Source organism: Epinephelus fuscoguttatus, linkage group LG13 (assembly GCF_011397635.1).
Source record: "Epinephelus fuscoguttatus linkage group LG13, E.fuscoguttatus.final_Chr_v1".
Classification (NCBI taxonomy): Eukaryota; Metazoa; Chordata; class Actinopteri; order Perciformes; family Serranidae; genus Epinephelus; species Epinephelus fuscoguttatus.
In genome coordinates this window covers 18,687,048-18,711,278 of record NC_064764.1, presented here as the reverse complement: position 1 = coordinate 18,711,278, position 24,231 = coordinate 18,687,048, and the positions used below count along the sequence as shown (strand labels likewise).

The following is a 24,231-nucleotide window of genomic DNA, read 5'->3' as shown; positions in this document are numbered from 1 at the left end:
ATTCTCAAAACCAGTGTGTTGTTTAGTTGGTTTACTCGGCATGTTTAAAACAGGATCTTCAGTGCATCAATCCTCACAGTTTCAGCTTTACAGACAGTGCCCTCTGCAGCACAAGAGTGGAACTGCCCAAAAAATATTCTTGTCGAGATTTGTTTTAACCTTTAATTAGTTCTTTGCATTTTATGCTCAATTCTTTGACATTAAAGAAGCTGTACACAACATTCAGAGCATTAATAAAGCAGCGAAAAACTATTTGCTCCGTAAGGATATGGTAGAGTAATGGCATCCAGAGCAGAGAATGAAGTCACTCCCTGTGTGTGTGTTGTAATCTGAGCTTCACTCTTTTTTGTTGTGGTAAACAGTCCAGCTGTCTGTTCATGCTGATGCATGTGAGGCTGTGTGTTGATCCCACTGGCTATCTTATCACTGCCGCTCCGCACAAGGTTCATAGGGTTGTTACTGCTGATATCAGGACGTCATCATCACAGAAGTGTAGAGCCCACCCTCCGCTTTCCCCCCAGGTTAACAAGAGCACTGAGTTAGCACCGTTAGCTGCTAGCCACCAGCTCGGCCACGTCCATGTTAAGAACCATGTGCCCCCCTTTTTGTTGTGTCCACACTGCGAAAACTAGGAATGATCTTTGATGTTAGGATACTGTTTGAGGGACTTTTTAGCTCCTATTTCAGCACAAGCGGAAGCTTGAGTGACTTAAACCGGGGTTCCCATAAATCCTTAAAAAGTCTTAAAAGGCACTGAATTCATTAATCTAAAAATAAGTCCTTGATTGGTATTAAAATATCTGAAAACAGTCTTTCAGAAGTCTTCAAAATGCTGAGACATAGTAAGTAGTACTTAATGAATCTTTTTTTCTGATGCTGCATTGTAGAATCTCAAAATAATTCGTAACATCTACTTAAAAAAAAAAAAATTTACTGTATGCCTCTCACAGAAAGGTCACGCAGACTGGGATAGCAGGACATACAGCACTCATGTTTTGATTCCTAGTGGGATGCTCAGAGGATCCACTGTCCGATAGCTAGCTGTTACTGCACCCCGGACAACAGGGGAGGTGCAAAATCAACAAATATTGGCTATTTAACCAAGATTTTGCAGCATGGCTGAAACTGGTGCAAGGCAGTTCTTAGAGGCTCTGTGAATTTTTTGCAAAAAGTTTTTCAAACTTGGCATTGTGGGAATGGGAATCCCACATGCAGAGAGAGAAACACAAAATCGGCAAGAAAACTAGCCAACAAACGCCAGGTATTTGATAAAATTTGGGCAAAATTATCCCTAACCCTAAATAATTGATCTTGATTCATATTCAAATTTTTTCTTCACCGGTTATTGTAAAATTCGTCTTAAATTTCATTCTGAATTGCACTGAAAAAACACAAAACCAGCAACCGCCATGTTTAAAAACTTTCCGTGCTAGCCATGTTAGCCGTCTGTGTAAAACAGACAACACATACAGCTTGTAACAAAAAATGGAAGAAACAGTGAAGTCCAGGCTTTACTGAGCACATATGCTATGGTGGAAACATGATTATGACGCATCAAAGTGAAAGTGACGTTGCTATACCAACCACCAGCCAGCTTATTGTCACATCAGTGTTTGTATTAGCAGTGCAAATGCTAACAGAAAATTAAAGCCCTAAATGGTATGTAGTTCTCGTGGGAGCTCCCCAGTGCACAGCTCCTCTCAGGGAGTCCTCAGCAACACCTATAGATCTGCTCTGAATGTCGTACACAGCTCCTTTAACTTTGATGTTTCCCTTTGCAAAGATGAACTACCACGGACTGATACAGAGTCAGCAGGAAATGTTTTATTTTCTCTGCTTTATAGATATATATATATATTTGTCTTATTCATCAGTTTTCACTTGCAGGCATAATTCAAACTGAAATCTAGCTGAGACATTATTAGTTAATGCAGAGATGATTGGGAATATTTCCTTGGGTTTCAAAATACAAAGTTTCCAGTCTGTTGCTCCACAGTCAGCTATTTACACACACTCACACACATACATATAAAATACACATTTGCATCTTTTTCTTTTTTTTTAAGTGTCATTCAGCAGGTAGGAGCCATGGTGGGCAGAGAGAGACAAGTGCATCATGGGAAACTGACCTTTGACCTGTAAGAATAGATGTAGAAGGACATGTTATACTTTATCAATATTGCAAATACTGTAGGAATCACCTGATGCTACTTCAGGGTCTACATGGGGCTTATAGGGAGTCTCTCAGGGTGCTTCAGGTTCGCACTGGTTCTTTACCTCAGGGCAGGACTAGGGCACAGCGCAGCGTGAGCCATTCAGGTTAGCTTGTGAAGGCCTCGAAGTCTGAGTCTGAAACAGGAAGCAGGAAGTGTAAGACAGCAAATCCCAATTTAAGGCCAAATAATGTGGTGCAATAAAGTGTGCGTGTCACATTACCAATTTAAAAAATAGTGCTTTATTTTTTTTAAGTGTCACAATAAAATCTATTTACAGCAAAGAGGAGCTCATAACATGAGCGAAATTAAAATGTGAGCAGAAGAGATCAGCAGAAAACATAATGTCTGATAGCGCTACATGAACTTCCACATGGCACTTTATGTTTCGACAGATTATAGAGACATCAAGATCATAGTGACAATAAAAATCTTAAAGCGGCTTAGTTTGCAGTGAAAACAGGTGAAACTTTCTTGCATAAAATAAAGTTTAGGCCATGGGTGAGTAGAGATGAACAGCTGAGAAACAGGCAGACTTGTAATGATCAGCTCTTGAGGGAATGTAAAGGGCTTGAGTAAGTAAATAGGGAGAAATTGGATTTGGACACAAATATAAGGACACTGATCATGTTCTGTGGCCCTTATTGAGTTTTTAAATTGAACTATATGCACTCATTAATTTTAAAATGGCTGATCTACATGGGGGGAGAATCACTCAGAATGAATGACGGAGCTAGCAGCACTGCAGTTCATCATCTATCTTTTGATGTAGTAGTAATGGTGGTATTAGTAAAGCATGTAATCAGTGACAATTGGTGTAAAATGCAGAACTGTTACTGCCGTATTTTGAAAAAAATCAAATATCCAAATATCCTCTTCGGCTCAATCTTTATTTGTTATTTCCCTTTTTAACAATCTGAAAATAAAAAGAACAAAAAACTTGGCAGGTCAGTGAAGTACAAATGATACAAGCGGATATATATATATATATATATTTTTATAAGTGAAACCATCTGCCTCTTTCTCATTCGCTCTCCACGCAATAACAGTTTGGAGAGGAGAAGTGATAAAACAACTCAGAGACAACAACAAGTATTTGAATCTGTTTAAACTGATGATATGCTCTCACAGATCTGCTTCATTTTTGCCAGTGATGATAGTTATCCTTTAAAGTGAAAGCAAAACTCATGCAATGCAAAATAAACCAAGCACTCGTGAAAAATACATGACCACCAAATAACAAACTATAGGGTTGCAGCGGTATAAAGGTTTCCCGGTAGAATTAACAATACTAGTATCATGTACATTTCCTTATTTAAGGTATTGAAAAAAAATCTCTTTTCCTCCTGGACTGCCTGTCAGACTTTTTACACATATTTCCATTAAATAAACCTAAAGAACTAATTTTTAATTTCGTAAAGGTTCATTGCAACTTATTATTATTAATAAAAATAATAGTAAAAATAATAATAATTGTGTAACTGTGAAACCGTGATATTTTCAGAGATGTTTATTGCACCCTGAAAATCTTATACCACTGCAACCCTATTACTGTGCTCTCTAAGCAGTGTAAAGGCTGGGCAGGAAAAGGGACACTGCCTGTAATAAGGTACTTGTTGAGACAGACGTGTCTTTGAACAGTAGTCTTTTTTTTTTATATCATTTTATAACACCTTTGTGTTTTGGCACCAACAGGACTGTCTTTCACTTTCAGCCTTATTTAACAGACCACAATCACATTTAAAACTCTTATAAGTATTCCTCTATGTGTGTGTGTGTGTGTGTGTGTGTGTGTAGTGTAGCTCGCATATACGTATGCCAACAAACATTTTGTGGTCTTGAGACAAAACCCATCACAGCAGTAGCTGCCATGAATTATTCATTAATGATGATGTATGAATGTAGACTGCAAAAATATAACATCAGATTCTCAAACCAAAATAGAGAGTTTTTTGATTGATTCTTTTAACTCACCTCAAGATACATTCTTGGAAGATTATTAATACTTTTTTAACTATTAATGCAATCTTACTTTAGCTTTCGACAGACAACATTACACAACAGTGTCATTTTGTGCACTAAGCAGCTATAATAGCCTGACTCACAGCATGTAGACTGTGGGAATATGGACTGTCACTGGCCTCCTATCTCAGATGATAACACATTTCCAAACTCCCCATCGCTACATGGAACTAGTCTCGCATAGCCAGACCTAACTCCACAGATCGTTTGAGCTCTGCGTGTGAAGCAACAACAACTACCTCCTAGCTAGCAAACTGCACGCTATAACATCTTTTAATGTTCTATGTGGCATTTTCTTTTGCTTCTTTATTTTGCAAGGGCACCATGGCTGCACCTGGGCTTAGCACCACCCAAGACGACTGTATTTGGTTTAGAGCAGGGGTAATCAACCTGCTGCTCAGGAACCACATGCAGCTCTTTAGCACTTCTCCAGTGGCTCCTTGTGGCTTGGACAAAAACTGAACAATTATTTTTTTAACATTTTAATTTTTATTTATCATTGTTGTAGCCCTAAAGTGATCCTTACATTTTCTAATTGTATAAATATGTAGCCCTGAAAAAACCCCCCAATGTTTTAGCATCTCGTCAACTATGTGCGTCATACATCTACGGCCTGGCACCTTTTCTTACAATTTGCCGATGTCAATTGTGATAGCTAGTCTTGAGTCTCCTTAGTGAGGCTAGCTACTGATCCAAATCCAAAAAAAAGAAAAGGTCTCAGGGGAAAATAGAGAATTTTATAGTGAGTGGACAGATTTTTTTGCTTTCACTACTAATGCTGCAGACTTTAAGTACCAAATAAATATAAATATCCCACTGCAGAGTAGTTCTTTTGATGTAATACATATTAACGCATGCTCATTTAGACCTATCAGGAATGTTCATATGTTAATTTAGATTAAATAGGCTTAAAAAATGGCTCATTTGATAGTAGAGGTTGCTGATGCCTGCCTTAGAGAAATACAAAACAAGCATTTTCTTCCCTTTGTGCCTTTGTGAGCGCTGACACAGCCCAAGATAGGTCTGGCTATGGGAGACTACAGCTAAACTGGGGCAGGTGGGGTTAAGTGTTTTCAGGTTGCACTTAACAGATGTTGACAGAAGGAAAAGGCAGCTACAGCACCTCCCCTACACTGACAGTTCAAACCAGTGCAAGGGAAAACAAACCGAGCATTGATTTGGCGATGAAGCTCCATATTTCTAACCCTTCTCACAACCATAACAACACAGCTGAATTCGATGACTCACTCCTCAGACTATCCTCTCACTAATGTAAAGCTGTGCTTTAAATACATTAGTTGTTCTAACATGGCACATTTGCAGTGGCAATGTATGCATTATGCAAACATAATAAAGTAGTTGAAGGCACTAAAAGGATCAAAATGTGTAAAAATTTATATAATGATTATCTGTAACTGTGATTACAATCAGTCATAATGCTGTACACATTGTACACAGTGCTTTACCATCCAACTAATCTATCAATCTACAATCTGAACAAATATAGTCATGATTGTTTAGTAAAAGTGTATTAAGGCAAAGACATGTATGTTTTTCTACATATATAAATAGGTTCTAGAAATTAGTATCAGCTGACCAATAAACCGACGTCTCTTCTTGATCAAATTAGTTTTTATGTCATGATGCAAACCACCAGAGAAAGTTCTGTGTCCTGCTGTAGACTTTGATCTATTGTTTGAGACTGGGCTGAATGTGACACAGTTCTGATACATTCCCTTTGCCAGAGCATCAGAATGAGAAACTTCTATGGCACACACAGACGCACACAGAAAAACATGTACACGCACATACAACACCAACTTGGCCACAACTAAATCCCTCTTAATCCCACTGTTTTCAGTCTATGCAAATATTTGGCAAATTTACATACAGTACATTCAGATACAATCCTCTCTATTGCTTCACATTCTTTTTTATCATGTAGATGCATGGGCAGTTGTATGGTACTGTCTGTGTTGGCACCCTGTCAAGCTCGCTGTCTCTTTTAGAGGTGTTAAGACTGCATGAAAGCTATGTGATCAGTTGAGGCACTGCCTCAAATTAAGAGTCTGGACACCACATCACATTAGAGTCTGGCTGGAAGCAGAACACTGAGGTAAGTATAAAAAAATAAGGCATCCCAAATACACACACACTGCATTAGCACACAATACACCCGCACTTCTTTTTCTTTTTCACACTGCCATCACTACTTTTCACGGCTGGTTCAAACTCTTCTTCACTGGTTTGGCTTAGTGACGTAGTGGTGGCAGTTGTAGATGACTCGGGAGAGAAGTCTGGTTCCCTTGTTTCCTTTCCCTTCTCTTCCCACCTACCTCCAGGCCCTGAGCCCATTTTAAACTGCCTCTCCTCTTCTTTTCCTCCTGAAACCACCTTTTCACTATATTCTACATTAATATTTGTAGACTTAAAAACCCTACCTCCTTTCTGGCCACCAGTTTTGTTGCTGCCCCCACCCCCAGCACCTGATATGAAGTCGGTAGCAGCTGCTCTCTGCTGGGCTTCCATTTCTGACAGGCTGCATGCCAAAGCCATCTGCAGGTCTTCGTCATCTTCTTCATCGTCACTGCTGCCCGCAACCCCGTAGTTGTAGAAGGGGGCGGAGCTAAATGATCGACGTGTGGCTGCGGTGTAAGGGCTGGAGCGAGATTTGTCAGGCTCGGCGTGTGATCTGTTTTGGATTTGCGACCTCTGAGGTGACTGACGGGGCTGACCCTCTCGTCGGCTCAGCTCTAGCGCGAGGGCCATTTCATCCTCCACACCTGGGAACGACACAAACAACAACACAGGTGTGTATGTGCGTAAGACAAGAACCATTGAAGTATTGTTGACAAAAGTAGTTTGAAGAAAGTTAAAGGGATGGAAATATTTATTTATTTGACACACCATTCAGTGTGTGTGCTCTTACCATTAATTAGGACACTCTTTAAGACCCCATCCTCCTCAATCTCTGTTCTTTCCTGTCCGTTCTCTTTTATCCTGTAAGCAAGACAAATACACAGATAAATGATGTACAGAAATACACAGAAAGCAGGGCAATGTTGGCATTGAATGCAAAAAACTAAAGTCAAAATTCTTGTGTGTTGACACCCATGGCCAAAAATGGTGAATCTGATTCTGAAATGTAAGACTAAACTTTCTCCATTTCTATCACTGAATTTTTCTCTACGTGTGTGTTAGTGTAAAAGTCATTTAAGAAACAAGCACTTAGGGCACTTATAGTATATAGTGGTACAGTGGCACTTAGGGCTACTATGATAGAGCTACACCCATTCTGTGTAGTTGTTAGCACGAGCTTCAGTAGCCAGCTGGAAGCAGACAGGTTACTGTGAGACAAATTATCATGAGAGAAAAGTTAAACAGCATTTGTAAAAGAATGATAATGTTCCAAGCTTTATTGATCATTGTAACTGTGATCCCATAAGCCATTTCCATTGTAACAAAAATCGGAAAGCAAAACACAACCCTAGAAAAGAAAAAAATGATTCAAATATCCTGTTGCATTCAAATAAAATTCAAATCACAATCAGAAAGAAAATGAAATAGTTTGCCGCAATCCATTTTATCTTCAGATCTGTAGTCATGTAATACTAGCAAGCAAAATGCCATCACACCCTAGTCAAAAAAAATAAATAAATAAGAATACTGTACAAATCAGATACTATGATATTATGCTGAGATGAAAACCAGTGTTGACGTTATTTTCAAGCGGCATTTGTTACAGTGTAGGAAAAATAATCTGTTCAATAATGACAGATTAAAGATGATTTTCTTTTTACTTTCATGACCATGTGTCCCTCTAAGGATGTTAAGTCATGACATTTCTGAAAATATTATATTTCTTAGGTTGGGTACATTTTCTAAGGATGGTATTACATACTTCTTGGTGGTGGTGCGTTTGCCATTTACGATGCGAGTGGAGGTAGAAACTGATTTGAAGTTGCCCATCCCTCCACCAAAGCTGTCCATCCCATCCAGACCACCGAAGGAAGAGGAGAAGGAGGTAAAATCAACTGTGGATGATGAGGACATGAAAGCAGGGAGGAAAGAGGAGAGACAGATTGAGTTCACTGCAGAATCTCAGTCTGTGCAAATATAATACCACTCTTGTGTTACTAAATGCACAGTGCTTTTAATGTTGTGGTCACAGTATGATATGCCATGATCCCTAATTCGACACCTATAGTACAGGATACTGTATTACCCATGCAGCTTTCAGCATGTAACTGTTTACCTCCTGCTGATGGAAATGAAAAGAACCGGCTGGGGCCGAGACGAGAGGACGAGGTTCCAAATGATGAGAAATCATCTGGAAGAGAGAAAGAGACACACTTATAATTTCTTAAATACTCTGCTGTTTGTTGAGATGTAACACTAAAGATGTTTATGTTGCTAACTAAGTAGATTGGGATCTTCTGCTGTGAGGGCTTATGTATAATTTTTGCCCCAAACACAGAAAGGGAGATTTTCCCCATGTAGCATAAGCCAACTTCCAAAGTCATAAACAATAACTTTGATTGTAGTTTTCATTTCCCCTCATACATCCTCCTAATTTAAATAGAATATAACCCCACATGAACATTGTGTATGACTCACCAAAGAGGCTAGCGAAGGGATCCTGGCCGCCAAAAAACTCTCTGAACACCTCATCTGGGTTGCGGAATGTGAAGGTGAATCCTGGGAAATCTGATGAGAAGTCTGCGCTGGAGGAACCTGGAGAATTGAGTCGTAGGGGTCAGGTAGGTAAGGAGCAACCATGAGAGACACAGAGTAGATAAAGGAAAACATATCATGGCCGAGAACAGGAGAAAGTGAATGACATGGAAGGTGTAGAGGAAAATGTGGAGAGAGGAAAAGGCAAACAGAGTGAGGAGGGGAGAAGGACTGGTAATGGATGCAGTAAAATCTCAATATCTAATTGGAGCAGGGTTTTATTTACCTGTCTGTCGCATTCCTTCATTTCCAAATCTGTCATATGCATCACGCTTACTTGCTGTAAAGGAACAAGTACAATTTGATGATGGATTAACAACCCATAGACAGCGATACATATCTTTTTCTTACACAGACAAGTTCAAAAATATAAATACTATGGTATAAACTGATTTAAGGGTTCTGTGAATGAAGGTCAGATTCAGATTCATGACTAATCATCACTACAGAGCAACCTTCAACAGCCACTTGACAAATGCCAGTCATGTGACAGACACACACACATAAATCTACAAAGACACACACTGGCCTGACTTACTGTCAGAGAGGACTTCATAAGCCTCAGCCAGTTCTTTGAACTTCTTCTCTGCTTCGTCTTTGTTGTCTGGATTTTTGTCTGGATGCCATTTCAGTGCCAGTTTCCTGTACCTGAGCACACAACACAAACACAAACACAAACAATGACTTGTACTTGTAATATGGTCTCTCTTTTAACAACAAACAATACACTGTGCAGAGCCTTAGAAAAATAAGACACCAGACCACTGAGATCATTACATGTCTTTGAGAAGTCTGTATTTTTCATGCCAGTGGTTTTCAAACGTCTTTTTATGGATTTAGTTACGATGTATAATGAGTTATTATATTTTTGGTGTTATGTCTTTTTTTGCACGTGTTCTGAGTGAAAATGTTTTTCTCTGAAATCAAACTCTAATGTGGTCTGAAGATCATAAAATCCAAACACATAAAACTAAGAAACTGCTTATTTCTGAAGCAACCTCAACGTTTTAGGGGCTTATATAACCTGGCAACGTGAAGACGGAAGTTACACTTCAAATGTATTTTATACACAAAAGGAATGTTGCTGTATTGTTGATGAATTAGTGTAAAAAGTCTTGACATTTGAGGGACACTCCCTGGATACTCACGCCTTCTTGATGTCGTCCTGAGAGGCTGTTTTGGGCACTCCCAGAATGTTATAGTAATCCACCATCTTGCCTCCTGTCACTCCTCACCACAGCCCCCCTGAAAGGAAAACACAACTAAGTTTTCTTTTGAGGACAGAACATCTTCAAATTTGATTGGACACACATTTTGCATTCATTAAAATCAAGTCCCTGGTAGCAAAAAAACTTCTGGAATCTGTGGTATTTCTTAAACCCCCAAAAAGGAAAAGAAACAGCTCTCTGCTCATTATTTATTTAATTTGCAGACAAGTGGTCCACACACTACAACAGGGGCTGTCTGGGGAATGGCTAAAAAGGCTATATGTAATGTAAACAGTTGTTTATCAGTCTGTAAACAAAAGTGTTGACAAATACAGATTTTTGAAACGTGGAATTACCTTTTTTTAGAATGTGCTTTCACTTACGTTGCCTGTATAGACCTTTTTTAGGGGTTGTGTGGGCATGTACAGACAGAACTGACATCTTCATCACTATCGTGTTAGTTTTGCAACAACTGTGACACCATGACAACTTTTACTATTTGTACATGTAGTTTGATGATATTATGTGATTTCCAGCATGCTCTGCCCAGCTTTAAAGCTTCCAATAGTTACTGAAACTGTCACTATATTCAAACAGCACTAAATGTGTGGAAAAAAATCATATTTCTCTGCTTACTCTATTGCCTTGTAGTGCCTCTAATGCCATTTTCGCACGTGAATGAGAACAACTAACAGTAGACTATATTTCTAAAAACATTAGAGACGAGAAATAGGCAATACAGTAACAGAACCTTGGCTTATATTTGATCAGCGATGCCTAGTTTGAAAGTCTGATCACAGTTCGGTGTGTTAGAGGCTCCTCTGCTCTCATGGGCTGTTTTCAGTGTGCTGCAGTAAATTCCTAGCAAATGTTATTTGAAGCAGTAGGAAGAAGAGGAGGGGCGTGATTTTTTTTTTTCAACAAACTAGCTGTCTCTGGTACTTCTCTCAAAATCCAGTCCCCATCTACAGCTTTAACCTGAGCACGGCACTAATCTGCCAGTAATTGAAATCACCTGTGTGGTGGGTGTTAATTAGTGTCTCTGTGACAACAATATGTGTTTATTTTTGTTTCACAGTAAATTAGCCTCCATTGATCTTTTCTCTGGTGAAAATCTCCAACAAAATTAATCTAAAATACATTTTACTGCAGAAGTCGACTTAATTTAATTGAAGTCGCGTCAATTTCCACCAACGTGTCACTGACACTTACAAGAGATGCTCTTTAAAGCTGCTTTCTTTCACTAGTTTTCAGGATGGGTCACCATGATTCACACAAACAGTGAATAATAGAGTGTTGACTGCCATATAGATTTAGACTAGAATCAATATAGTGATCTAAATCTCACATTTAGGGCCATAACTTTAAAACAATTTGTGTGGAAGCAGGGAACAATAGTAGTCAGTATGGTTAGCACTGTTGTCCTTAGCCATACAAGACAAGTGACTTATCCGAGATATATGTATGTGTAGACTCGTAACAAGACGTCATTAGGTAAATTTGAGTTTTAACCCAAATAATGACGCATGTTGTCACCTGATTGGGGTGTTATTAGCCCATTAAATGGCTGTTATCAGTGGTTCTTAGCCTCGGACAGTAGATATGGGTAGAAGAGGCCACACTTGGTAGGTTCAGTAGCGTTATCAGCCCATTAAATGGCCGTTTGTGTATCTAATGTAATGTTTCTTAAACTTCATGTTTTAATTTGTCATTGCAATTAATGAAATGATAAACATGGAGCTAATTGTTTTTTCTTACTGAATAGCTAATGACATTTTATGGTGTAGTAGTTGAACTGTATGGGGTAAAACAACATCTTTATGTTACACACAATAAATAAAGATTTTTTTGTCCTGCACGAGCTAAACTAGATAGATGGATGCACACATATTTATGTCCTACTTTTTCTTAACCTTTTTTTTTTTTTTTTTAAATAAAATGATTTTTTAATCATAAGTACTTGGAAGTGTGCCCTTGAAATGATGAGACCTCAGTACAGTCAGTGGTTCCATTATAGTCACAGTCAGAGTTAGCATTCAACTCATCATGCCAATCTCATTAGTGGACTTCAACAGTTTTAGGGATGACGCCGGGGACTTCCAAACTGAGTTAAAATAACTAAACTTAACTTTCTGTGCCCCCTCGGGAACTGCCATGTGCTCACACAAGTATCATTACTATGTTATTTCTAGCGTCATGGCATCTGACAACTGCTGCTGACATGACAGTGGGCCTACACAAACTTACACACACGGGCAGATGCAGTTGCAGGCACAGGTGTTGTCTGTATTCAAGTAGCAGCAAAATTAAGGGTACCACTAACATGAATTGGTATTTCAATAGAGACAATATTTCCTATTATGGTAAAGTTGGACGTCTGTACTAAACTGTAGACGCTATGCTACATGGTGTACTGAGAGTGAGTAGCCACAACTTATGTAGCCAAAGCTACATGGACCTACCGTGTGAGTGTGTCGGCCTTATTAGTGGGCAGCCACCGGTCCGGAGCGACAATGAATTAGTTATGATAGCGGTGCCTCTGGTATGCGCTCCCCCTCGCTCTCTTCGTGATAGTCGCACACACAGCCTCCTCCTCCGGTCCTCCTCTTCTTCTTCACCGCGCCGACACAAATACTCTGTAACGACACAATATGTCTGCAGGGTACCGTTATTCCCCTGCGCTTTACTCCACTGGCCCCCTGTCGGAAAAACAAGCGGAGAGTCACTGCCCTGTTTGCCTCGTGCGCTGGTCTAAGCTGCACGCACTACGTCATTATCAGCTGAGAGCGAAAAAAAAAAAACACACAACGTCTGGAAGAGCCTGGAAGCGTCGTCAGACCCGCCCTGCCTCAACAACCGCCTGTTGCTCACAGCTAATGTAGCTTAACCTATAAAAACAGCGGCTTCTGATGGCAGTCACGGAAACCTGCATTGGTCAGCCATCCAGGTTAGACATATGAACCACATTACAGGGCCTGTGTGTGCTGTATTTGTTACACATACTTCTGTCTGTTTTTTGTTTTTTTTTAAACTTTATGTATACGTTTGGTCCTTTCAGCAAATATACACACAAACATTAAAGCACACACACTCAACCCTCCCAGACACCTAAAGAGTAAAAAAAAAAGAATAACTAAGTAATAACATAATAATAATAATAATAATAATAATAATAATAACAATAACAATAACAATAATAACAAACTATCTTCATGTTATTTTTCTGTATTTTTCTTTTTATTATTATTCATATTATCATCATGAAAAATGCCCCACCAAAAGTAAAGAATTTAGAGAAGAAAAAAAATGAAATAATGATGATAATAATTATAATAATAATAATAATAACAACAACAATAATAATAATAAAATTATCTTTTTTCTGTATTTATTATCATTTTTAATAATAATAATAATAATAATAATAATACTGTTCTTATGAATATTCCTTTTTCTTCTTATCAGTATTATTATTATTATTATTATTGTTATTTATACCCAAATAAATAAGTAATAAATAAATAAATAAATAACAATCTTACTTTATGTTTCTGTATTATTATTATTATTATTATTATTATCATTACCCCAAAAGTAAAGAGTTTAGAGAGGAAAAACATGAACTAATAATAATAATAATATTGATTGTAATAATAATAATAATTGTAATGATAATAATAATAATAATAATAATAATAATAATAATTACATACAAATAAGATACTTAATGATGAATTAATGTGTGGTTAAATTATGTGTGAGTTACTATTACATGCTAACCATAGCGTTACCAGTGCAGTGGTCAGTTGTTAGCAAGCCAGTTCATTTAAGTATTAACTTCAGGTTCTTGGTACTTGTACTTTACTTGAGTATTTCCCTTCATAGGTCCTTTAACTCCATTACATTTAGCCATAGCTAGGCAACTTTACAGATAAAAAATTTTACATAGGACACGTAAGGAAAGTTCACAAAATATGAATTCATTGTTGTACATTGAAGCACCCAAGAGAGATACAATTGGCCAGCTCATACCTCAAAAAAAGCTTCAATAATTATGCAGTAATATTATATGCAGGCATATAATCTTTATTGTAATTCTAAAAGGATTGATTCTGCTACTGTATATGATGAGTACTTTAAGTACATTTTATCAATAATAGTTCTGCTCTTAAGACTTGAAATACACAACTGAACTGTTAACTGCAATGTAGTGTCTGTACATTGCAGACGCTACATTGCAGTTAACAATGTAATGTAGTGTCTGTACTCTGTGGTGGTACTAAGACTTATACTTAGGGAAAAGGAGCTGAATTCTTCTTCCATTGCTGATTATAACTACAGATTCAGTAACTGTGTCCATATAGAGCAGAATGTTGTAGTCACAGCCCCTCATAAACTCATTGTTAAGAGCACATTACTTGTATTTAGTAGACAAGAGAAGTGTAGTTCACCAGAAAGTAGGCCTTTGGTTCAATGTGTGACTCAGCTTGATCACATGATGAGCTCATGGACTGGTCAGTCATGTAAAGACTACACGACCTCTTTATGTACGGTCAGAGGTCTAAAGTAACTCACACAGCTGCACTTGCTGGTCACCATTCTCCCATCTGGTGGCTGAGGGAAGCAACTGCAGGTACAATGTCTGACCCACCCATTGTGTACTTTGTGGCTAATCATCAACATGGAACAAAAAGGCAGGAAATTGGCAGAGGCAGGGAAACAGGAATTTCCTTTGTAAATGAACAGGAGCTGCATTTAAACACACAATGTGAAATCCAGCAACACACTGTTAATGGTAAATTTAACAAAATGTATCGTGTGGATTTTTTAATTCATGTTTACTCTGATGAACATGTTTCTTTGGGCACTACTAATGATTTTATTATGCTCAAGTATTTTGCCTATGTCTCTTTTACAGACAGCAATCCTTGTAATTCTTGCCAAAGTGCTAATGATACGTTCCCAGTTTTCTCGCTGAAAAAGTTAAATGCTAAACTCAATAGTCTGAGATGACAGCAGATGACTCGGTATGAAAGGCTTGTTAGTCTCTCAGGCTAGTAGGGTGTTGGCTATGCTGGGCGAGTTCAGGAATAATCACAATTCATCGTTTAAAAGGTTCATGACAACATTTTATTGATAATACTGATATTTTATCACCACCACAGGTTATCAGAGTGTTATTGGGAATGTGTTACATTCATGATAACTTTTGGAATGTGCGATGGTAAAGCCAGATGATGTTTGGCCCTTCAATACTCCTCTCCCTCTTCATCCTCCTCTCCCATGCTGTCAGTGCCAACCTCTTCATAATCCTTCTCCAGGGCAGCCATGTCTTCTCTAGCCTCTGAGAACTCTCCCTCCTCCATGCCCTCCCCAACATACCAGTGGACAAAGGCTCTCTTGGCGTACATGAGGTCAAACTTGTGGTCGAGACGGGCCCAGGCCTCAGCGATGGCTGTGGTGTTGCTCAGCATGCACACAGCCCTCTGCACTTTGGCCAGGTCACCTCCAGGAACCACTGTTGGAGGCTGGTAGTTGATGCCCACCTTGAAACCAGTGGGGCACCAGTCCACAAACTGGATGGTGCGCTTGGTTTTAATGGCAGCAATGGCGGAGTTGACATCTTTGGGAACCACATCACCACGGTACAGCAGACAGCAGGCCATGTATTTACCATGCCGAGGATCACACTTCACCATCTGATTGGCTGGTTCAAAGCAAGCATTGGTAATGTCAGCAACCGACAGCTGCTCGTGGTAGGCTTTCTCTGCAGAGATGACGGGAGCGTAGGTGGCCAGAGGGAAGTGGATACGAGGGTAGGGCACCAAGTTGGTCTGGAACTCTGTCAGGTCAACATTCAGGGCTCCATCAAAGCGAAGAGAGGCTGTAATTGAAGACACAATCTGGCCAATGAGCCTGTTCAGGTTAGTGTAAGTCGGCCTCTCGATATCGAGGTTCCTGCGGCAGATGTCGTAGATGGCTTCATTGTCCACCATGAAGGCACAGTCGGAGTGCTCCAGGGTGGTGTGGGTGGTCAGGATGGAGTTGTAAGGCTCCACCACTGCGGTGGAGACCTGGGGGGCTGGGTAGACAGCAAATTCAAGTTTTGATTTCTTTCCGTAATCAACAGAGAGTCTCTCCATCAGCAGGGAGGTGAAGCCTGAGCCAGTGCCGCCACCAAAGGAGTGGAAGATGAGGAACCCCTGCAGGCCGGTGCACTGATCAGCCTGAAAGAAAAAAAACGTTGCATATTCGAAAGGTAAGAAATCACATGAAAAATCACCATGCTGGCTATTTCTTTAAGAACTGGATTTCCTTTTCTTAGTGTTTTAATCTTGAAAAGCATTAATCTTGTTCCACCAAAGAACAAGCCTGTCAACATGCTAAACCTGTCCAGCAAAACTAACTAAACTCTCACCAGTTTGCGTGTCCTGTCCAGAACCAGATCGATGATCTCCTTGCCGATGGTGTAGTGTCCTCGGGCGTAGTTGTTGGCTGCATCTTCCTTTCCTGTAATCAGCTGCTCAGGGTGGAACAACTGACGGTAAGTTCCTGTACGCACCTCATCTGTAGAAAGACAAATGAGAGTTAGTAAATGAGTGATCCTAAATTGGAATCACTACCAAGAACCTGACCAGTGACCTAGCATATTTGGCAATGTAGGCAAGCTTCCTCTGTTCAGTTATTGGCAAAAGAAAACTTTGTTCTTGTAATAAAGACATGATTATCATCTGCATAAATGTGTTTTTTGCGCAATGTAAACCATAATTACTGTAAGCTATCCTCATGTTCTATTTCAGAGTCTTAACATGTGCATTCATTGTTAAAAACTGAATGTGAAGTAGAAGTGGTAATACTTGTGTAGACCACACCCTCTCTTTGAACATTTAAACAATGTTGTCATTGTAATATTGTAAGTGTTGTCTTTTCTGGGTTTTAAAGGCTGCATTACACTAAACTGATGTCATTGTCTAAACTTACCAGACTGCTTTTGCTGTTCGTTTGGTATTACTCACTTAGTCAATATAATGACATTACTAATTTTTATTTATCAAAAATCTCATTCAATGTCCAGGTATTTGTTAAAAAATATCATGATATTTGGTGTTCTCCATTTAATCCAGCCCTAAGTTAATGTATAGAGTGTCATCAATGTAAGTCAAGTGTATGAGTTTCTATTAATTTGTACACTATTTACACATTACTGACCGATGACAGTGGGTTCCAGGTCGACAAAGATGGCTCTTGGAACGTGCTTCCCTGCCCCTGTTTCACTGAAGAAGGTATTGAAGGAGTCATCTCCTCCCCCGATGGTCTTGTCACTGGGCATCTGTCCGTCCGGCTGGATCCCATGTTCCAGACAGTACAGCTCCCAGCATGCATTGCCCATCTGGGCTCCGGCTTGGCCGACGTGCATAGAAATACACTCACGCTGAATCAGAGAAGGGAGAGAGGTTGGTTAGAGGAGGCTGCCGACTAACGTGTTATCAGATATATATTTGCTATCCAAAAGCATGTACTACTGTATTTACTTTGAATATTTACTGATCCAACACTAACTGCTTAGAAATAACTGGAGACCTTTAGAGTGTGCATCACTGTATGTCAGGTCAGCTCATGAGTTCAGCTGCATGGTTTTATGTTATGTAAAATAAGGTGAGGAACCAAAGGTCATGTATTGTTTTTCATTATTGCTTTATGGTGCCCATGTTCCGGGTTTGAACTTCATGGCATGATGTCTGCTGCCAATTTGGAGAGGAAACACCTTAGTTGACAAAGAAATATTGACTGCTGAACACTGTGTGCCAGAGCAGAATGTTAAAGCTTTCAGCTGCCCAAGGTGCGTACAGTGACTCTGCATTTAAATTAAAGCAGCTATTGGATTGTCCACAGTCTGCTCTACGGGCTGTTAGGGGAGAATCCAGCAAACCTGGGCAGGAAATGCAGCCACAGATGGAAAGCAGTTCTAAGAACCCATTTTACTGTGTTTCTCCAATAAAAGTGGAATAAACAAACTTAGTCACTATGTGGCAGACGGGAAGGCCATGCCTCAAGAAGATGGGGAAAAACCTTCCCCCACTTCTCCATCCTGTATCTCCTCCCTCTTCCTCCTCTCCTCCCCTTTTGGCTCTCTCTCCTCCCCCATCCTGTCCAGCTGCATAGTGCTATGTAACAGTCAGGGATGTCTCCCTCTCTTTCTCCCTCTCTCCACATCTCTCCCAAACCAAAAACTCCTAACAGCTGCAAAATGGCTGCCAGCAAACTCATACTGCCTAGGCCAGACCACTCCTCTTTTCTCTGTTCTTTTTCTCCATCCACCCACTGCCACGATTACTGCGATCACTCCTTCTTAGTCAAGATTACTTTAATTCTTTAACAAACACATGATTAAGACTCCAGTTGTTTTTTCCCCTTTAGTTACATGTGTTTCCCACTTTATGACTTAATGTAATACATCAAGCAAGTATGAGAATGACAAAGCAGTCTAACTCATAAAGTGTCATTTGACCTAGATTGCCCAAGAGTACAGATATGACTTATCAAGTCTTGAAGTCATAAGGAACAATCCTGTGGCATTCCTCTTCCTGAATTCTCACCAGACATGCCCTGAAAAGTTTCATTTCATAAATCCAGCTCAAAACTACTGTCTCTTAATAGGATAAAGCTGCTTTTGTATCAGTAACCTTCAGCTCCTCAGCAGAGGCCTATATGAGCATTAAAGAAGCCTGGCTGTTTAATCCGTCTAATGCTAGAAAACAGAGACAAAGGGAAGCTGAAGGGAAGAGAGAGTGGAAATTTCAAGGCTACGTCATCAGCCAAGCTGTTACTCACCATTTTGTCTGCTCGTCCTTGGACTGACGTTGAGGATTCAGATACAAGGCAGAAGTGCGGAGGAGAGGGAGAGTCAGGGTTTATATAGGCAAGGATGTGGAGGGGGCCGGCAGGAAACCACAGCAAGCAGCTGCATAGCTCATTGGCGGGAGGGAGCAGCAGTTTAAAAAAAAAGAAAAAAAAAAAAGAGGGAAGTCCCTTATGCTGTCTGTCTTGTTACCCGCCCTTACATTTATCTGCTTTGTCTGTCAGTTTGAGATTAGCCGCTTATGAATGCAAAAATAACCCTCTTTCATTTTCTCTATAATCATTTTTGCTCTTTTGTCATGTTGTGTGTGTAAGTTTACTTATATACAAAGCTTCAGTGTTCACTCCTTAAGATTTCTTAACATATAATATACAGTATATTCACTAAACAAGAACTGTAGGCAAGGAGAGTGATTATTCTTATTTCATGCATGCATCTGCACCCACACACACTCATCAACAACCATACACCCTTTGTCTGTATTAAATCATTAAAGGTGCTGTATACAACATTCAGAACATTGATATAACAACAAACAACTATTTACCATGTAAAGATACAATGGAGTAATGGTGCCCTGAGCAGAGAATTAAGCTGTGCTACCTCTCTGTGTGTTGCAATCTAAGCTCTCTGTGTGTATCTCACTGGCTCGCTAATTGCCACTGCTCTGCACTGCACTCATATGGTGGTTACCAATGATAACACTGTCCCCGCCTCACAGTGGTGGAACGGTGTTGTCGCCATAAACTGTAACAAGTAATGGACAACGCTACCGTGACATCACCTACTGGTTTGTGGACTCCTGTTTGAAAGCCTCTAGTTTGACATTTCAGCTGCCGCTGTTGGTTTTTTGGAGCCAACAGTGATAGTATTTGGACAAGAACATGCAGCTGTGAAGGAGCAAACTGAGTCATAGACCATAATGTATGACCACCTTGCACATACCCCGTCACTCTAAGTGTCCCCTCCCTTAAATAAGTGTAACCTTAAGCCTTGATAAGATGTAAACAGATGAGTTATGTCAAAATTTACCCCCTGTACAGTTGTCATGAACAAGAAAATGAGCTGCAGAGATCAAAACCACTTTTTCACTAGACTGTAAACATGTTTATTTCTGCTGTAAGGTTTAGCCTGTTAACATGGGGCCCATGTGGATTAACTCACTTCTGACGCCAGCCTCAAGTGGCCATTGAAGGAACTGCAGTTTTTGGCCTGTCTGCATTGGCTTCATTTTTCAGTCCTGGACGTAGCTGCTTCTTGTTGGCCAAGCATAATGCACACTCTCTGGCTTTACTCTGCGCATTAACACTGTTAGCTCTGTCAACACTGCTGATGTTATTAGTTGTTAACACTGATCACACTGTTAGCCCTGCTGCTAGCCCCTAGTTCAGCCACCTACATGTTGATAGCCATACGTGTGCAAGCTGGCTCAGACACTGAAATAGATGTGCTCTGAAAGTTGCATACAGCAGCTTTAAATAAAAAAAGCACACAATATTGGTCTGGATAAAAGAAAAGGCTGTGAAGCTCTTTATTCTTAACAGTCAAATGTATAAGACATGCTTTCTTGGTAGGAGAAGTAAATGGTGAGCAGTGACAGTCCTTACATGTAACATGAGATGACACAGATGGCATAGCAATACAAAGTGTCTGAGTTTAACAAGCCAATTCAGAATACACAGAGAGACATAACATTGGAAATTAACACACAACTCAAATGTAAAAGATTCAAAACAAACAAAACTTCCATGAAAACCCGAGGACAGTTTTCTGTTTATCCTTGGTACAACTTTTTAACAGCCCTCACAGGATCACAGAGCTGTGATTCATACATAACTGGGATCCTATTGTTGCTGCAGGCCACTGTCTGAGCATGAGCTACACAAACAACACCAGTCAGTGAGTTAGTCAGTTATTTTCTCTCCCTCCCGCTCTCACACAGTCACAGCTGAATGGCATATAGAAACTGACATAGGAGCCCTTTCATAACTTACATTCCACATGGGAGAGGATAGTGGGGGGAGGTGCACAAAAGAGAGGGTGTGGTCTAAGTTTCTGGGCCTGATACTGCTGAGAGAAAAGATCTTTAAAGGCCCAAAACGAGATACGTCTGACCACAGGCTTGTTGCCGTTACTTTGGGTGCAAATGCAGTACCATAACTACAGACTGTGTGAAATGTGATCCTCATGTTTTAAAGCTTCAAGATGTTCAGCTAAGCTTGTTTTGTAATGTGTGTCACAGAATGCAGTACATGTGACTGACTTCCTCATGGTGCTACTTGTTTTAGGTGTTTTTTATTTCACCATTTTGCTCAGTTTTAAGGACAATGATAGTAATAGGGACCATTAATGTTATTTTCTTCACAAAATTGGTGCTGTATAGTGCTGTATACATACATTTGACCTACATTTTTCCTCACTACTCCCCATTTTAAAACCATTACTTAACTTTTGGCTTAAATCTAGGCCCTAGGAGATTCAGTATTCCTCTCCTTCATCCTCATCACCTATGTTGTCAGCACCCACCTCTTCATAATCCTTCTCCAGGGCAGCCATGTCTTCCCTAGCCTCTGAGAACTCTCCCTCCTCCATGCCCTCCCCAACATACCAGTGGACAAAGGCTCTCTTGGCGTACATGAGGTCAAACTTGTGGTCGAGACGGGCCCAGGCCTCAGCGATGGCTGTGGTGTTGCTCAGCATGCACACAGCCCTCTGCACCTTGGCCAGGTCACCACCAGGAACCACTGTTGGAGGCTGGTAGTTGATGCCCACCTTGAAACCAGTGGGGCACCAGTCCACAAACTGGATGGTGCGTTTGGTCTTGATGGCAGCAATGGCGGAGTTGACATCTTTGGGAACCACATCACCACGGTACAGCAGACAGCAGGCCATGTATTTACCATGACGAGGATCGCACTTCACCATCTGATTGGCTGGTTCAAAGCAGGTGTTGGTGATGTCAGCAACCGACAGCTGCTCGTGGTAGGCTTTCTCTGCAGAGATGACGGGAGCGTAGGTGGCCAGAGGGAAGTGGATACGAGGGTAGGGCACCAAGTTGGTTTGGAACTCCGTCAGGTCAACATTCAGGGCTCCATCAAAGCGAAGTGAGGCTGTAATTGAAGACACAATCTGGCCAATGAGCCTGTTCAGGTTAGTGTACGTCGGTCTCTCAATATCAAGGTTCCTGCGGCAGATGTCGTAGATGGCTTCATTGTCCACCATGAAGGCACAGTCGGAGTGCTCCAGGGTGGTGTGGGTGGTCAGGATGGAGTTGTAAGGCTCCACCACTGCGGTGGAGACCTGGGGGGCTGGGTAGATGGCAAACTCAAGCTTGGACTTTTTACCATAATCAACAGAGAGCCTCTCCATCAGCAGGGAGGTGAAGCCTGAGCCAGTGCCGCCACCAAAGGAGTGGAAGATGAGGAACCCCTGCAGGCCAGTGCACTGATCAGCCTGTAAAAAGCAATTAACAAACCATTAAAGTTAACAAAAAAACATATAATACGCTAGAAACATGCACCCTCAGCACACTCAGATTGATTGTCTCACCAGTTTACGAGTCCTGTCCAGAACCAGATCGATGATCTCCTTGCCGATGGTGTAGTGTCCTCGGGCGTAGTTGTTGGCTGCATCTTCCTTTCCTGTAATCAGCTGCTCAGGGTGGAACAACTGACGGTAGGTTCCTGTACGCACCTCATCTGTAGAGACAAATAATACATAAACAGATTTACTGAATGAGTGATCCTAAAATTGAAACACTATCAAGCGCTTGACATCAAAATGTTTCTACAGCGGCAAAAGAAAACTTTGTTGTCGTGATAAAAAGCTGATTATTATTTGTATGAGTCTACATTTTTGTGTATGAAAAAAGTTGTATTACCTGTCAAAAATGTTAATGTGTGTATTTATTGTAAAAAACTGGCTGAGATGTTGTGTTTTACATTTAAAAATTTAGTTATTTTTAGTGTAAAGAATTGCACATATACACAAATGAAAAATGCAACAAGCCAAATTTTAATTTTCTAATCACTCATATAGCTTTGTTAATAATAAAAACTACATTAAAACGTCCAATCTGTTTAATATAACATCAGCTATATGACAGACACTGACCGATGACGGTGGGTTCCAGGTCGACAAAGATGGCTCTGGGAACGTGCTTCCCTGCCCCTGTCTCACTGAAGAAGGTATTGAAGGAGTCATCTCCTCCTCCAGTGGTCTTGTCACTGGGCATCTGTCCATCTGGCTGGATCCCATGTTCCAGACAGTACAGCTCCCAACATGCATTGCCAATCTGAGCCCCGGCTTGGCCCACATGAATAGAGATACATTCACGCTGCAGAGAGGGAGCAACACTGTTCAATTACCAGAAGCATCTGTTTATTTTTCACATTACTGCTGCACAGAATTGTATTTAACTGCTTAAATCCATTGATCATATTGTACTCTGTCTGTCATGGGCTAATGCAGATAAGAAAACTAATTTATTTTGACTTAATTTACAATATTTCAAACTTTAATTTAAAAAAAAAATCAACTTATTTTTTAACAAATACATTTCAGCTCAAAACGGTTACAGCAGTATGCACAGTAAGTTTCCCCACTAGCAAACCTCATCTTACCATAGTTTATGTCTCTTCTCCAATGTCCAGGTATCGGTAAGAAGATGCAGTGCTGGAGACAGCTGTGCTCCTCTGCTGTTTTATACCTGCAGCTTAAGGTGAACAGTGATTTGATCTGAGCTGTAATCAGAGAGCCTACTGATGTGACCAGGATAAGATCATCCGCTTGACAGGCAGAGACACAATGCCAAAGGAGGTCACCACCCTATTCATTGTGTGAGTCTGTGAGCATTGGTGTGTATGTGCACCTCATATTTCAGAAAGCAGTGGCAGAAACCCAGATGAGGGGCAGGTAATATAATGTAGTTTCACTTGGCAGGTTCTAATGTATGACTTAATAATGTAAAAAAAAATCCCTTGTTGCTTTGTGGTTGTTTTTTTAATTGTAACATTTATGATGAGCAACAGAGTGACAAAGAATCAAATTGCTAAAGTGTGCTACTGTCAGGTAATGGTGTACCCTTTCTGTATGCTAATTTGGAAAGTTTGGAATGGAGATATGGTGGAAACAATACCGTTATGTACTATTACTGACTTTTTCAATGCCACATTTTCATGATGTATGACTCTTA

The 24,231-nt window shown here is 40.2% G+C and overlaps 3 protein-coding genes across 4 annotated transcripts; all 3 read right to left on the bottom strand.

The window, feature by feature from the left end:
* Positions 1–1,799: 1,799 nt before the first annotated feature.
* Positions 1,800–12,940, bottom strand: dnajb2 (DnaJ heat shock protein family (Hsp40) member B2). 2 transcript variants are annotated; one of them, XM_049594731.1, is made up of 11 exons: positions 12,640–12,935; positions 10,118–10,214; positions 9,508–9,617; positions 9,196–9,249; positions 8,853–8,969; positions 8,491–8,565; positions 8,137–8,269; positions 7,165–7,235; positions 6,722–7,018; positions 2,278–2,349; positions 1,800–2,136 (listed from the first exon to the last, which is right to left on the bottom strand). In XM_049594731.1, exons 2-10 carry the CDS (start codon positions 10,180–10,182, stop codon positions 2,321–2,323), a joined length of 951 nt encoding a protein of 316 aa, XP_049450688.1. In that variant the 5' UTR covers positions 10,183–10,214; positions 12,640–12,935; the 3' UTR covers positions 1,800–2,136; positions 2,278–2,320. The 2 variants fall into 2 exon arrangements, with proteins under 2 accessions (XP_049450688.1, XP_049450687.1); XM_049594730.1 differs by lacking the exons at positions 1,800–2,136; positions 2,278–2,349 and having other exon boundaries at positions 2,440–7,018; positions 12,640–12,940.
* Positions 12,941–15,284: 2,344 nt separating this feature from the next.
* On the bottom strand, positions 15,285–19,133 carry LOC125899999 (tubulin alpha chain). Its single transcript, XM_049594727.1, has 4 exons — positions 19,010–19,133; positions 17,387–17,609; positions 16,596–16,744; positions 15,285–16,404 (listed from the first exon to the last, which is right to left on the bottom strand). Exons 1-4 carry the CDS (start codon positions 19,010–19,012, stop codon positions 15,427–15,429), a joined length of 1,353 nt encoding a protein of 450 aa, XP_049450684.1. The 5' UTR covers positions 19,013–19,133; the 3' UTR covers positions 15,285–15,426.
* Positions 19,134–20,689: 1,556 nt separating this feature from the next.
* Positions 20,690–23,677, bottom strand: LOC125900001 (tubulin alpha chain-like). The gene is made up of 4 exons (XM_049594729.1): positions 23,660–23,677; positions 23,151–23,373; positions 22,587–22,735; positions 20,690–22,490 (listed from the first exon to the last, which is right to left on the bottom strand). The coding sequence occupies exons 1-4, from the start codon at positions 23,660–23,662 to the stop codon at positions 21,516–21,518; spliced, it is 1,350 nt and encodes a 449-aa protein (XP_049450686.1). The 5' UTR covers positions 23,663–23,677; the 3' UTR covers positions 20,690–21,515.
* Between the last annotated feature and the right edge of the window lie 554 nt (positions 23,678–24,231).

Excerpts from the sequence above, each read along its gene's own strand:
- dnajb2 (XM_049594730.1), bottom strand. The coding sequence starts at position 10,182 with ATGGTGGATTACTATAACATTCTGGGAGTGCCCAAAACAGCCTCTCAG. Across the intron at positions 8,270-8,490 it reads TTCATTTCCATCAGCAGGAG|TTGATTTTACCTCCTTCTCC; the intron begins GTAAACAGTTAC and ends CATCATCCACAG. Across the intron at positions 7,019-7,164 it reads AAAGAGTGTCCTAATTAATG|GTGTGGAGGATGAAATGGCC; the intron begins GTAAGAGCACAC and ends TGTCGTTCCCAG.
- LOC125899999 (XM_049594727.1), bottom strand. Across the intron at positions 16,745-17,386 it reads CCTGGAACCCACTGTCATCG|ATGAGGTGCGTACAGGAACT; the intron begins GTCAGTAATGTG and ends GTCTTTCTACAG. Across the intron at positions 16,405-16,595 it reads TGGACAGGACACGCAAACTG|GCTGATCAGTGCACCGGCCT; the intron begins GTGAGAGTTTAG and ends TTTTTCTTTCAG.
- LOC125900001 (XM_049594729.1), bottom strand. Across the intron at positions 22,736-23,150 it reads CCTGGAACCCACCGTCATCG|ATGAGGTGCGTACAGGAACC; the intron begins GTCAGTGTCTGT and ends TTGTCTCTACAG. Across the intron at positions 22,491-22,586 it reads TGGACAGGACTCGTAAACTG|GCTGATCAGTGCACTGGCCT; the intron begins GTGAGACAATCA and ends TGCTTTTTACAG.